This window comes from Aspergillus piperis, assembly GCF_003184755.1.
Source record: "Aspergillus piperis CBS 112811 unplaced genomic scaffold BO85scaffold_21, whole genome shotgun sequence".
In the NCBI taxonomy this organism is placed as follows: domain Eukaryota; kingdom Fungi; phylum Ascomycota; class Eurotiomycetes; order Eurotiales; family Aspergillaceae; genus Aspergillus; species Aspergillus piperis.
Genome location: NW_020291611.1, coordinates 583,035 through 595,877, shown reverse-complemented (window position 1 = coordinate 595,877; position 12,843 = coordinate 583,035). Strand labels below are relative to the sequence as shown.

The 12,843-nt window shown below is 49.6% G+C and overlaps 5 protein-coding genes and 1 non-coding gene across 6 annotated transcripts; 2 read left to right on the top strand and 4 right to left on the bottom strand.

Moving 5' to 3' along the window:
- Positions 1 to 503: 503 nt before the first annotated feature.
- Positions 504 to 585, bottom strand: BO85DRAFT_t235. Its single transcript has one exon. It is a non-coding gene; the product is annotated as a tRNA-Thr (tRNA).
- A 313-nt stretch (positions 586 to 898) lies between these two features.
- On the bottom strand, positions 899 to 2,719 carry BO85DRAFT_503513 (uncharacterized protein; the record flags this gene model as incomplete). The annotated part of the gene is made up of 3 exons (XM_025664230.1): positions 2,351 to 2,719; positions 1,498 to 2,275; positions 899 to 1,439 (listed from the first exon to the last, which is right to left on the bottom strand). Exons 1-3 carry the CDS (start codon positions 2,451 to 2,453, stop codon positions 899 to 901), a joined length of 1,422 nt encoding a protein of 473 aa, XP_025511919.1. The 5' UTR covers positions 2,454 to 2,719.
- Positions 2,720 to 2,771: 52 nt separating this feature from the next.
- On the bottom strand, positions 2,772 to 5,199 carry BO85DRAFT_471641 (cytochrome P450). The gene is made up of 4 exons (XM_025662488.1): positions 4,462 to 5,199; positions 4,371 to 4,405; positions 3,505 to 4,317; positions 2,772 to 3,451 (listed from the first exon to the last, which is right to left on the bottom strand). The coding sequence occupies exons 1-4, from the start codon at positions 4,847 to 4,849 to the stop codon at positions 2,930 to 2,932; spliced, it is 1,758 nt and encodes a 585-aa protein (XP_025511918.1). The 5' UTR covers positions 4,850 to 5,199; the 3' UTR covers positions 2,772 to 2,929.
- A 395-nt stretch (positions 5,200 to 5,594) lies between these two features.
- BO85DRAFT_452842 (40S ribosomal protein uS5) lies at positions 5,595 to 7,076 on the bottom strand. The gene is made up of 3 exons (XM_025660915.1): positions 6,728 to 7,076; positions 6,296 to 6,553; positions 5,595 to 6,225 (listed from the first exon to the last, which is right to left on the bottom strand). Exons 1-3 carry the CDS (start codon positions 6,989 to 6,991, stop codon positions 5,968 to 5,970), a joined length of 780 nt encoding a protein of 259 aa, XP_025511917.1. The 5' UTR covers positions 6,992 to 7,076; the 3' UTR covers positions 5,595 to 5,967.
- A 216-nt stretch (positions 7,077 to 7,292) lies between these two features.
- On the top strand, positions 7,293 to 8,515 carry BO85DRAFT_428698 (Mpv17/PMP22 family protein). Its single transcript, XM_025658214.1, has 5 exons — positions 7,293 to 7,493; positions 7,546 to 7,600; positions 7,720 to 7,825; positions 7,929 to 8,234; positions 8,286 to 8,515. The coding sequence occupies exons 1-5, from the start codon at positions 7,483 to 7,485 to the stop codon at positions 8,327 to 8,329; spliced, it is 522 nt and encodes a 173-aa protein (XP_025511916.1). The 5' UTR covers positions 7,293 to 7,482; the 3' UTR covers positions 8,330 to 8,515.
- Positions 8,516 to 8,925: 410 nt separating this feature from the next.
- Positions 8,926 to 10,426, top strand: BO85DRAFT_452840 (eukaryotic translation initiation factor 4E). The gene is made up of 3 exons (XM_025660914.1): positions 8,926 to 9,448; positions 9,513 to 9,584; positions 9,648 to 10,426. The coding sequence occupies exons 1-3, from the start codon at positions 9,245 to 9,247 to the stop codon at positions 10,113 to 10,115; spliced, it is 744 nt and encodes a 247-aa protein (XP_025511915.1). The 5' UTR covers positions 8,926 to 9,244; the 3' UTR covers positions 10,116 to 10,426.
- The last annotated feature ends 2,417 nt before the right edge of the window (positions 10,427 to 12,843 follow it).

The window sequence follows — 12,843 nt, the reverse complement described above, 5'->3', positions numbered from 1 at the left end:
GGTTGAGATCTGTTCGAGGGACGCCGTAGGTCAACAATTTAGGACAGGTTGTACAAGTGTTGGGCAATGGGGGAGATGATGGAATGGTTTGGTGCAAAAGAGTGAGTTTGTTTGCGAGGCAAGAGCTGATCAAAGCTTGAAGGGGTGTATGAAGTAAGTATGAGTGTGGGTGTCATCTGATTACTCGTTTAGTACGTGATACATACATACAACCCGCTTTCGTTCCTCTTTCAGGCAACCATACAGTAGTACTAGTAAGTAGTATCAAAGTGTTTGTTCAGCCTCCCAGAATGACTACTCGCATATACCTTATTCCTACATGAGAAGTTGATTTAATAAACCAATCCAAAAATAAATAACCATGCCCTTATAGAACACTATCATGTACATCTCTACTAGTTCCGCCTCCGTCTGTTGAACTACCAGCAGAAAGTGCTATAGTCATTCCGTCCATAGCCAGCAAGAGGTTTCAGCAAAAAAGTCAAAAGGAAGACGGATATATCTGCACCGGATGGGGATTGAACCCACGACCTTCGCATACCAACCAATTACGAGTGCGACGCTCTACCACTGAGCCACCGGTGCTGTCTTAGTAAGCACGGTGGCAAATTGGATTTCATCAGCCTATCCTTACCACCATCTGTTATTGGCAGGGAACTATAACTTGTGGAAGTGTACTGAGTACTCCAGGCTTGTTATCTATGTGCAGAAAAAAAATGGAATTGGAGGATTACATATTATCATATTATCTCTCCCTAGGCTAATCCTGATACATTTTTGACACATTATTCGTTGGTTGGTAATAATCGCATCCCATATAGTGGTGATGCTTGTCGCTAGAATGGCAAGCCATTCAGACTTTAAAAGTCATGAACATAAAGAACATCAATCTGCATCATTAATCGAATATCATCTCAATCATAGTTGATCCCTCATCGAGATCTCGAGTAAGTACCAGATCATCAGTCAGATCACTATTCTGCAAATCGTCAACAAACCAGCCACACACCACAACCAGAAAAGGCAAGGTAAACTCACTAAGCGACTCCGGACCGGTATACTTCTCACTGATCTTCTTGCCGCCCTTCAATTCAATAATTTTCAGCTCAGACGACAAATTAACCCGTCTGGCAGTATTTACCTTTTCCTGCATCTGGCGCGGGAAATCCACCTCCACCTTCTTCATGGGCTTGCAGAGCCAGAAGCCGGCGTCCACGCAGTAGTCCTTGAAATGGATTCTCTGCAGTCTCTTAGCGTCAAACCAATGCAGGAACGGATCCGCGTCGACGATGAATCCAAAGAGAGTCAGTGTGCGGATGGATAGCTTCTGGCGAGTGCGGCCCACAGACATGGCGCGCACTTTGGCCTTCTCGATGACCATCTTGTCGAGGTATTCGGCTTGGCCGAGTTTGTGGTCGAGTGCGCCGGTGCCGTCGCCGCTGGCGATGGGTTTGCTGTTAGTAACTAAGATGAGATGGGGGTAACTGGGATGCTTACAAGTAAACCGGTTCCGCATAGTGAGCCTTGTTGAGCTTCCAACCTCCCTTAATAAAGGGCCAATCGCCAGTCTTGCTCTTGCAGATGCGGGGATGCAAGGCCATGCCAAGCTCCAGTTCCTCAAGGTCAATGTTCAACCAGGCAGCCTGCCAGATATATGTCTGGTATGACTGCATCATGCCAATGATCTTCAGGCTGCGGAGGTTGCGGAAGAGACAAAGAGGAGACATCTGCTCAAGATCAAGCATGATGAGTGCCGGTTCGGTTTTGCTGTCGGTTTTATTGTCAATTTCACTGATGTTCTCCTTATTGTCCAATTCCTGAGGCCAGAACAAGTCAAGTCCGAGCGAGTGACGGTCATCAGTAAGACGCTCCCAGGTCTCGCCACCGCGGAACTCCAAGAGAGGCTTCTCCGGGGTGGCTTCATCTGCAGATAGGAGCTGGATTGATCCCACCTCGGTCTCATCTTCAGACTCCTCCCGCATCAAGTTAGCCATTCTGTATAGGGCGGAGCGGATGAGCGAGCTCGAACGGCTGGACGCGACACTGGATCCTCGGACTTGGGATTGGGAGCGCGTGCGAGATTGTGAACGAGGGCGTCTGGAGAGTTCAGCGACACGAGCTGTTGCTAGGGGAGTGCCAGTGAACGCCGCATCGTTCATACTGAACCGACGGCTTCTGCGTTTGTCTGGGTTGGCGCTGCTGGCAGCAGGGGCATGGGAGTTTCGCTCATGTTCTTGGTTGAATGGGAATCTTTCGTGCAGAGGCTTGTTTTGGTCTAGAAAGAGTATTAGTTAGATGATGAGGGGATGGAGACTGTAGACAGAGAGAAGAGGGGAGGTTCAATACTCACCTGCTTCGATGCGGTCGTGAATGGGCTGGTTGTAAGCTTCAGCATCTTTCCAGAACTCCTCTCCGAGGAGAGTAGCCTTCCAGTGATCCGGGTAGTTCTCCATCGTGGGTCTGTTGGTGTCCACCAGCAGTGGAGATGTGATGGAGAAGACCTCAGTTGAACAGATGATTACTGCGCCGAGAAGCGCCGAGCAAGATCAGGTGAGGAGTGGTGAAAGTAGGGAAAGTGAGAAAACAACGGTGAGAAGCGGACGAACACATATTGCTGCAGCCAGGAAGCCATTCACTGATGCTAAGAGTGGAGTATCTCGGCGTGTGTGCAGAAGTAAACAGCCTTTCTTTGGTGCCGGACAGACAAACCCGCCTCAAACACACCAGCTCCATATAGAATATTAACAAAGCACCTACATCACAAAGACTTTCACCGAGCACTAAGCTTGTGGTTACTCCATTGTCAGTTGCTACATTCTTTATATACATCCTACTCTGTCTGGCTTTGTTTTGGCTATTTGGGCATTCATTAGTGTCATCCTGCTTTATGCCAGCCAATCCGCCATCATGCATCAGCTCCTCCAAGAACTCATCTCCTTCGGAAAAGCAGCGGTACTTCCTCCCTCATAGCCAGGGTGATAATCGCGGTGCTTTTATTCAGTACTCTTTCAGCATTCAGTCTGCCTTTCTCACTGCTGTCGGCCAACTCAATCCGGTACTGTTGGAGGACTGTCGTAAGCGCAGCGACGAATTCGACCTGCGAGAACTTCTTTCCCAAGCAAGCGCGGAACCCGTCGCTGAATGAAATGTAGGCACCTCTAACGGGCTTATGGATAGTCGGATATTCCAACCCAGGGCCAGCAAGTCCAGGTAAATCGGCATTTCCGGCCAAGAAACTGTCCTTATTGCGCGCATCCCACCTCTGCGGTCGATAGAGGGTGACATCGTCCCCCCAGTATTCTTCAGAATAGTGAAGGCTGCCCGGATTCAAGTTGATGTCGATATCAGGTTCCAAAACATAGTCTTTGCCTTCGTAGTGGATGACGCTCGGGGAGTCCCCTGTACATTTTGGTATGGTGACGACCGGAGGGTAGAGGCGCATCGTCTCGAGCTAAATCGCAGTTAGCTTACCACCAGCTACACCGAAGGGGATTTTCAGCGTACCATCACGCAAAGAGGGGTGACAAGCTTGGGGAAAACTTCATCATAGTTCCAGTCCCCAATACTCGGCGGTTCATCTTTGACAGCCTCGGATATGCCGTTATATACCCAATCTTGTACATCTTGATGCAGGGCAAGCAGTACAAAAGCAAACCTCAGAGTTGTTGCTGTCGTTTCATGCCCAGCAATGGTAAATAAATGCATGTTGCTGATGATTTCTCGGTCGGAAAGACCTGCGTCTTTGCTGTCTCCAGGTTTCCTGGAGATCAACATGCCCTCAATAAGATTCGAGGGGCTTTCTTGTCCGCTTAATCTGGACTCCGTGGTAGTAATCAATCTCTGTAGATACTTGTCTAGATCTCGGTGAGCTGCGAAGTCCTGCTTGAAGAATGGAACCAACACTCTCGGAATCCACTTAGGTAACATATTGTTCGCCAGCGCCATGGTGGGGATGTTCACATTCATGTAAGCCACTACTGCCCCGAACGTGAAGTCGAAACCTGCTGGTGGGGTGGGACTGTCCCTGAAAATGTCCTCCTTGTTCTTGAGCGAGTCCTGGGGTAGTGGCTTAAAGGGCGCTTTTACTCCAAACCCAGCGCCAGACAGCACGTTCAAAGTAAGCTTGTGGATGTCGTCTCTAGTACATTCCGCCGTGAATCCCAGTCCACGAGTTGAATCTAGCGGAGAAGCTTCCGCCCATTGCTCGATCATATCCTGCGTTTGTTGAATAGACTCCTCCCACACCAGGGCGTTATTCTTTTCGTGGAACGTTGTTGCTGTGTATCGACGGTGGTGAGACCATTCTTTGTCCTCACACTAGACAGGTCAGTCCAGGACCTACCTTGGTATTTTCGAGAGGATGAACTTACTGTGACAACATTAGGCCCATACATATCCAGGATGCCTATGATAGCATTAGCATTCGAAGTTGCACAACTGACAATTGTTAGGGAGACCCACTATATAGCCTGACTGGCTTCGGAAAGTCCTGTCGTGCGTTGACGATCTGAGAGACCACAGAAGCATCCGCGACGCTCAAGAAAATGCCGCCAGAATTGACTAGCATGTAAAGCTTCCCATACCTCTTCACTTGGCGATCCCTAACCATCCAGCGATAGGTGCCAACATTATCGTACAGGATATCCCCAACCCATTGGGGAAGACAATATTCTGCAAGCAACGGGAGAAGCCAGCCGAACAAGATCATAAATATGATGCTGACATTATACGGGGGCACAACATAAGGAAGCTTGGAGCGCTGTGCTTTGCGTATATTCTTGGCGAGGTTCCAGATGTAGTTAAAAACAAGCAGGCTTATGAAGCCTAAGACGAGTGTGTACGCGATCATCGCACTGGGAAGCCCAAGCTCGGGCGGGTACTCGCGTCAGCAGAACTTTACTTTGCAGGAATGAAATGAAGGAATCCTTGGATAATAAATAAGCATCGACTCAGCGACCGCTGATTCCCTCAAATCCTGTCGGATTATTGTTTCCCCCTTTGATAAGTGCCAGGCTGTCAGTGGCGCGGCGCAGCTGACATGTGCTAACTTGAGTCGCACTGGCTTAGAATTTATTTAAATGAGTGCTCCGTAATACTCCCCGGCGCTTAGAGAGATATGAAGGGGGAGTGGAGGAGAAAGGGATACCAGCCCGAAGGTGGTTGATTGATGGTGGTACCAACAAGGGCAAAAGGATCGTGACTTGGCTATCGATCCAGTAACTCGATGGATCTCGGACTATCTTCGATCGGCAGCTGAAGGCATGGTTGCGGGACGCACGGGAGGTGGATCATGCGCCACGGGTTCTGCAGTCTGCTCTTGTTTTATTCGACCGCATCAAGCGAATGAAAATCAAGTTATTGTAACTGACGCGGGTGCATAAAACGACCAGGTACGGGGAATGTCGGCTGGATGCCGTCGACATTGTTGATGGCTGGGGGCGTGGCAGATAAGCAAGCAGTGGGTTTAGGCGGAGCCGTATGCGGAATCTGGAACACATCCAGGCACAACTTCTCCACTACATTGTCTGATACGTAGACCAGGAAAAGTTGAGCTGAGATTAACAACTACGTCATTACGAGGAAGCTGAAAATATGGAAGGTCTAGAGAGCAGCCACTGTTCGTCAAATCGAGCACTACGTCGCGGGGATCCCTGATTGAAGGCCTAGCCCATCCTACTATATCCGGACCGTGTGCAGGCATTGCAATGCAGGAACCCGTCAGCCACCCATTTTCAAGTACCGTCGGCTTGCCGAAAGAGAGCTTGGATCGACATCACGTTGTTTTTCCTTGTTCACTGTTCCCGTGTTCATTACATCCATGAATACCGTATATAGCGTAGCATAGCGCGAAAAGTCAGGATTTGCCGGTACTGCCGATCCTACAACCGAAGAGACTTTTGAAAACCCGTAGGAAAATAGTTCGATTCAAAAACAATCATGCAAGGTTATTCCCATCATAGCACTATCCTAGTACTTCTTGCCCTGACGCAGGACATCACCGAACTCCTCCAGAGGGCTGCGGATGAGCTTAGTCTCCTTCCAGAGGTTGGGGGTGAGGAAGCCGTAGGTGTTGACGACGGCAAGGAAAGTAGCCTTGAGGGTGTTCTCGAGGGTCTTGGTGGAACCGGAAGAGCAGGTGTAGGCATCCTGGACACCGGCAAGCTGGAGCAGACGCTTGACAGCGGGGGAGGCAACGAGACCGGTACCACGGGGAGCGGGGATAAGCTATAACCGGGTTAGCATAATGGCCGGACGGAGAAGCGAGATCGAATATCGGGAATGAGTCGCGACATACTCTGACGGAGACGGAACCACACTTGGCGCTCTGCTTGACGGGCAGAGAGTGAGGCTCACCAAGGTTGGTACCCCAGTAACCTCTACGGACGGGGAGAACGCTGAGCTTGGCGATGGTGATGGCGGCACGGATAGCGGTAGCGACTTCCTTGGAGGTCTTGATACCGAGACCGATGTGACCCTCGGAGTCACCGATGACAACGACGGCCTTGAAGCGGGTACGCTGACCGGCACGGGTCTGCTTCTGGACGGGTTTGATCTAAATTTTCCAACCGTCAGCACCTCCCACTTTTTCGATATATCCTTTTTGACTCCATCATGTCTGCAATTCCGATCCACGTAAAAATTCCACCGGCGCATTCAATCCTATTTCCCGCGCACAATCGTAGATCTTCCTTGTCGACAATTCGGTAATCGGGCGATCGGTTCGTACCTTCATGACCTCATCCTTCAGCTTGGGGAGGAAGAAGTCCACAATCTGGTACTCCTTCACGGGCAGGGAGTGCAGGTAGATCTGCTCCATGCTGGTGATCTTGCCAGCCTTGACGAGACGGCCGAGCTTGGTGACGGGCTGCCATTCCTTCTCCTGCTCCTTGGCACCACCGCGACGACCACGGCGACCACGGCCACGGCCACGGTCACCACCACGGTCACCGCGAGAGCCGAATCCTCCACGTCCACGGGGAGCGTCAGCCATGTTGGATATATATGGCGATTGAGAAAGTCGGGGGGGAGAGGTAACGGACGGGAGGTGTCGTTGGGGTTGTCGACGTCGAGGTTGACTTTCTTCTCGCTATCCACAACTTGTTTTGGCACCTGGGAAATTTCGCTGGCGGGTGCGCTAAGCGAGCCCGCAGCCCTGTGCCCTAAGGTGCCCTCCCGATTAGGTAACCTGATTGGGACCCCCCATCCCGTATCATCATGTGACAAGTGGATTATACCCCATTGGGAGCCGTTATCTTCCAATGATTTTGCTTTATTTTTCTCATTTCAACTTCCCGCTGATGCTCTTATCGGCGGTCTGGGGTTCTGATCCAATTATTTGAAGTTATCATAGCTCCCCTTGGGTCCTCTTCTGCTCTTCTCCAACTATTTACAAATCTGGGGCGCTGGGATCATCATCTCCGTTCGCAGTCAATCGCATTAATTAGTTTTACTTAATATATAGTCATATCCTATTCTTTGATAATGTTGCGTTGGTATGTTTTGTCCATCCTGATGATCAAAATTTCCATTGCTGATCAGGCACAGGTATCAGGCGAGGTTGGCCAAGCAGCCTATCCTTACTGCTAGTGTGACGAGTGCTGTAAGAACTTCATTCCTCTTACAACCCATTCATTCATTCACCATCGTACTTCCTAATATTCGATCTCAACTCCGACGTAAGATCAGTTTTAGCTGACCTTTATTTCCCTTGCGGACTAGCTGTTGTTTGGTAGTGGAGATGTTCTAGCCCAACAATTAGTTGATCGTAAGGGATTTGATAAGCACGACATGGCAAGAACGGGGCGCATGGCTCTTTATGGTGGAGGTAAGCTACTATATAATCCCTTATCATTCTGAGGTCCCCTTTCTGCCCTTACAAGCCCTGGGAGCCTTCATACAAGGCAAGTGGGCAAGCTAACATGTAACAGCGATCTTCGGACCCGCTGCCACCACCTGGTACGGTGTCCTCCAGCGTCACGTCGTCCTGAACAGCGCCAAAACTACCCTCCTTGCCCGTGTCGTCGCGGATCAATGTGTCTTTACTCCCGCACACCTGACTTGTTTCCTGTCTTCCATGGCCATCATGGAAGGCACCGATCCCATCGAGAAGTGGCGTAACGGTTTCGTTCCCAGCTTCAAAGCGAACCTTGCAATCTGGCCTCTCGTCCAAGGAGTCAACTTTGCCATCGTGCCACTTGAGTACCGTGTGCTTTTTGTCAACCTAGTCGCGTTGGGTAAGTATATCCCAGGCTTCTACTGACATCGAATGATACTGATATCACTAGGCTGGAACTGCTTGTTGAGCCTGATTAACAGCGGTGAGAAGTGACTTTGATTATCAATACCCCATCTGTTGTAGACACTTTGCAGATATCCCTTTGCTGTCCATAGAGTACTAGATGTTGTCTGATCCAATTGTTTCGCATTCGATTATTAAACCTACGGGCTTCTCTGCGCGTCTTACAAAAAATTTTCATATCAATAAGTAGCATTTTGCTGTTTAGTACCTTATAAGAAGATTAAATTATTACAGAAATAGTACTCGCTGATAGTTGTGTGTTTCGATTGTTGTTTGTCGACCTGGCTACTAGACCGCGGACGGTTTTATATATTTCAAATTACTTGCAAAGTAGTACTGTAAGTAACCGGCTGTAGCACTACTAAGAGCTCTCAAATTTAACCTAAATAAATCGCGACGGTGTAACAAGACAGCATCAATGAGTAGATTTTGAAGTTAATCCACCTCATATATATATAGAAAAATAATAATCTATAAATAATATTTCCTGATGTCGACAAGATGACATTCCCGGTGATTAGGGCTGGGGTTGGGCAGCGGTTAGCCTATGAAAGCACTGCAAAGCGGCGTGGCCCAAAAGGGTAAAGTTCCAATCGTGTCCCCAAATGCGGCTTTCTCCAAACCATCAAAACTTCAGGTTGTGATTTTCTGTCGTCGCCTCAAGGAATCCCCTTCTATCACGACTTCTCTCGCCGTGATTCTGCCTGGAGCAGACGACTCAACTTTCCGTGAACCGAGCGCGCCACTTCCCGCTCCTACTCTGAGCCCGTCAAACCCCCCAGCTGCGCCTTCCGCGATTCTCTCTCCGACACAAAATTTGCCATCCGCGCTATTTTGTCTCTTCCCCTCCGACACGACCGCTTTCCCTCTCATCACCACAATCTCGCCGTTGCATCCTCTTCAACCACCCTCACTTTCCCCTCACTTCCTCAATCAACTTTCATAATGGCCGCTGTTGCTGAGAACGGTCACGCGCCCGTGGCTGACGAGAACGCCGCCCCCGTTGCTGCCGCCGTCGAACAGAAGGAACAGACCGAGAAGACAAATGGAGACTCTGTCACAGTATTCCACGACCCCGAAAACTTCACTGTGAAGCATCCTTTGATGCATGAGTGGACTCTGTGGTTCACCAAGCCCCCTAGCGGCAAGGTACGGATTCTTGCTGAATCAGACATAGCAGTTGGTCAGACAACTAACCTCTCCTGCGCAATAGGGCGATAACTGGAACGATCTGTTGAAGGAAGTTGTGACTTTCAACTCTGTTGAGGAATTCTGGGGTATCTACGTATGTGTTCACCTTTTTGCGTCTTCCGAGGAGACTTGCCCCGGCTAACCAATGCTTCAATAGAACAACATTTCGCCGACATCCGAGTTGGGCCTCAAAGCCGACTACCATCTCTTCAAGAAGGGCGTTCGTCCCGAGTGGGAAGACCCCCAGAACAAGCACGGAGGCAAGTGGTCATACTCTTTCAAGGACAAGCGCTCCGTGCCCATCGACGACCTGTGGCTCCACGCACAACTGGCCGCCATCGGCGAGACTCTCGAGAACGATGGTGACAACGAGGTTATGGGTGTTGTTGTGAACGTACGCAAGGGCTTCTACCGTGTTGGTCTGTGGACCCGGACTGTTGGCAAGAGTATCCCCGGAGACAAGAACGGTCGCACACCCGCACAGGGCAAGGAGATCCTTGAGAACATTGGTCGGCGGTTCAAGGAAGTCCTTCGTCTCAAGGAGGCTGATGCCGTTGAGTTCTCGGGTCACACGGACAGCGCACACAGCGGCAGCACGAGAGCCAAGGCCAAGTACACTGTCTAAGGTATATGGCCTGTGTGTGCAACTCAACTCCAATTACGAGGTATTCATTGCGGATCTGTTTCTTTGCTACGGAATAATGGGAAGTCTTTGTGACGATGGTTGATAACGAATCCGAATGGACCGGCATGAGGAAATGCGCGTCCGACTTGCTAGCATTTGCAGTTACAGTGGTGGTTCGGTCATAGGCACTGATGGCATGCATCTTTCCCTCAGTACGTATTTCTGACGAGGTTTATACCATATTTTATCGAGTTATAGCTTTACGCCTCTAGTGGCTCACAAAATTACGAAAAACACTTTTAAACATCTTATTCTAGTGCATGTGCAATAGACATTCCGATGCCTCTGGCTCTACTGTTTCCATATTGTGTGCCGAAGACTTACTCTACATCTAGGATAGGGATATACTTCGCCGAGCTGACTTGATGCCGAATCTGATCGACGTAGCCCTGTGTAAAAAAGGCGACACCCTGGAACTTCGGCTTCCTACTTATCCACGGCTCCCAGATGGATGAGTTTTTGTTTGTAACTATACTGTGGTCCGTCTCATGGGACGCGGATCTATTCTTGGGACTCCTGAGGCCATCCACCGTTCCAGTTCGGCCCAAACTGGACTGATGACCTGCACTGAAGTCATTTTGCGCATCCTGACTCAATCGTTCTAATTATATCGAGCGCTGACTTTTTGCAAGCTTTTTCTGCCCCGTCTCGTTGCCTTCTGGACGATTATAAAAAGGGACTGCCAGCCCTGCTTGTCTCTCGGAAAACCATCCCTCCTACAACTCCCCCCTCCTCATCTATTCTCTACTCTTGGCTCCTACTTCCTCTTCTCTCCTCTCCTTCTCCTCCTACTCTTCCTACTCTTCCTCACATCTTTACCTTCTATTCTTATCTTAGATAGTTCTATTCTCGTTGCTTCTTCTGCTTGTTTTCTACTTGCTTTTGAAAGCGTTCTTTGCGTCCGTTTGGCTTACTCCTTTTCTTACTTCGTCTGCCTGTCCTGCTCGTTCTGCTTTACTTGATCTGCTTTCCTGTTTGTTCTGCGTTGCTCGTCTGCCTGCCCTCTTCCCTAATATCTCATATCTCGTCATCTGCCCTTCTTTTCCCTTCTCTGACCTCTCTTCCCTTCTCTTCTCTTCCCTTCGCTCTCCTGCCTACCTTCATCTCCCCACCTTCTCCTACTCTACTCTGTCCCGCCTTTCCCTGACCTACCTTACCTACCCCGTTGTCCTCTCTGCGCTCTCCCTTACCATCTCTTCCTCGTCATCTGTCTATCTCTCATCTCCTCTCTTCCCTTCCCTTTGCTCTTCTATTTGCCCTCATCTCCCCTACCGTTTCTTCCCCTACCTTGCCCTTACCTTCCCTGTCTTCTCTGCCCTTTTCCTTTCCTTTCCCTGCCCTTTGCCTATCACCTCCTCTCCTTTCCTACCCTCACCTGCCTGCCCTGCTCGTTCCTTTCCTACCCTGCCTTGCCCTCCCCTACCTGCCCTATCCTGCTCTGCCCTGTCCTTCTCTGCCTCACCTTTTTCTTGCCTTCTTCTGCCCTTTACTGCCATCCTCCCCTATTCTCGTCTACCCTGCTCTCCCCTGTCCTTCTCTCCCATATCTGCCTGCCCCTGCCCTTCCCCTGCCTGCTCATTTCCTGCCCATTTCCTATCCTTTCCCCGCCCTTTGCCTATTACTTCCTCTCCTTTCCTCCCCTCACCTGCCTGCCCTGCCCATTTCTTTCCTACTCTACCTTGCTCTCCCCCGTCCTTCCGTCCCCTATCTGCCTGCCCCTGCCCTCCCCTGCCTGCTCATTTCCTACCCATTGCCTACCCTTCCCCTTCCCCTTACTCTACTCTGCCCATTTCCTACCCTTTCCCTGTCCTTCCCCTTGCCCTTCTCTGCCCTGCCCTTCTTCTATCCTGCCTTTCCCCTCCTACCTTTCCCGTTGTCCTTCTTCTGCTCTGTTCTTCCCTGTCCATCCCTTCCCCTACCGTTTACTCCAGTTTCCCTGCCTGCTCTGCCCTACCCTTCCCCTTGCCCCCTCTGCCCTTCCCTGTCTTTTTACTGCCTACCCTTCCCCTCTCTGCCCATCTCCTGCCCATCTCCTGCCCATCTCCTGCCCATCTCCTGCCCATCTCCTGCCCATCTCCTGCCTGCCCTGCCCTGCCCTGCCTTGTCCTCCCCTGCCCTTCCCAACGTTTCTTTGCTTGTTTTGTGTTTATCCTTTGCTTTGCCTGTTCAGCGTTGTTCTGCTTATTCATTACTCTCGATTTCATCTCTTTCTTTGTTAGGTAGATTTTCATTCTTATATCTATTCTTATTAGATAGTTTCTTATTCTTATCTCTATTCCTATTATATAGTTTCTTACGCTTATCCTTTCATTCTTATAATATCCTTATCAGATAGCTCCTATTCTTATTAGATAGTTTTCTTATTCTTATCTTTTTCTTGTTTCTTATTTGTCATCCCGGCCACTGCTTGTCTGCTTGTCTGCTTGTCTGCTTCTATTCTTTACTTCCTAGTTTCCTTGCTTCTCCTTTCTTGCTTGCTTTTGTTTCTGGTTTTATATCTTGTTTTTATTTCCTATTGTTTTTTCTTGCTTCTTGTTTCCTATTTCTTACTCCTCTAGTCTCCTGCTTCCTGCCTTCTGCTTCTTCTGCTTCTTCTGCTTCTTCTGCTTCTTCTGCTTCTTCTGCTTCTTCTGCTTCTTCTGCTTCTTCTGCTTCTTCTGCTTCTTCT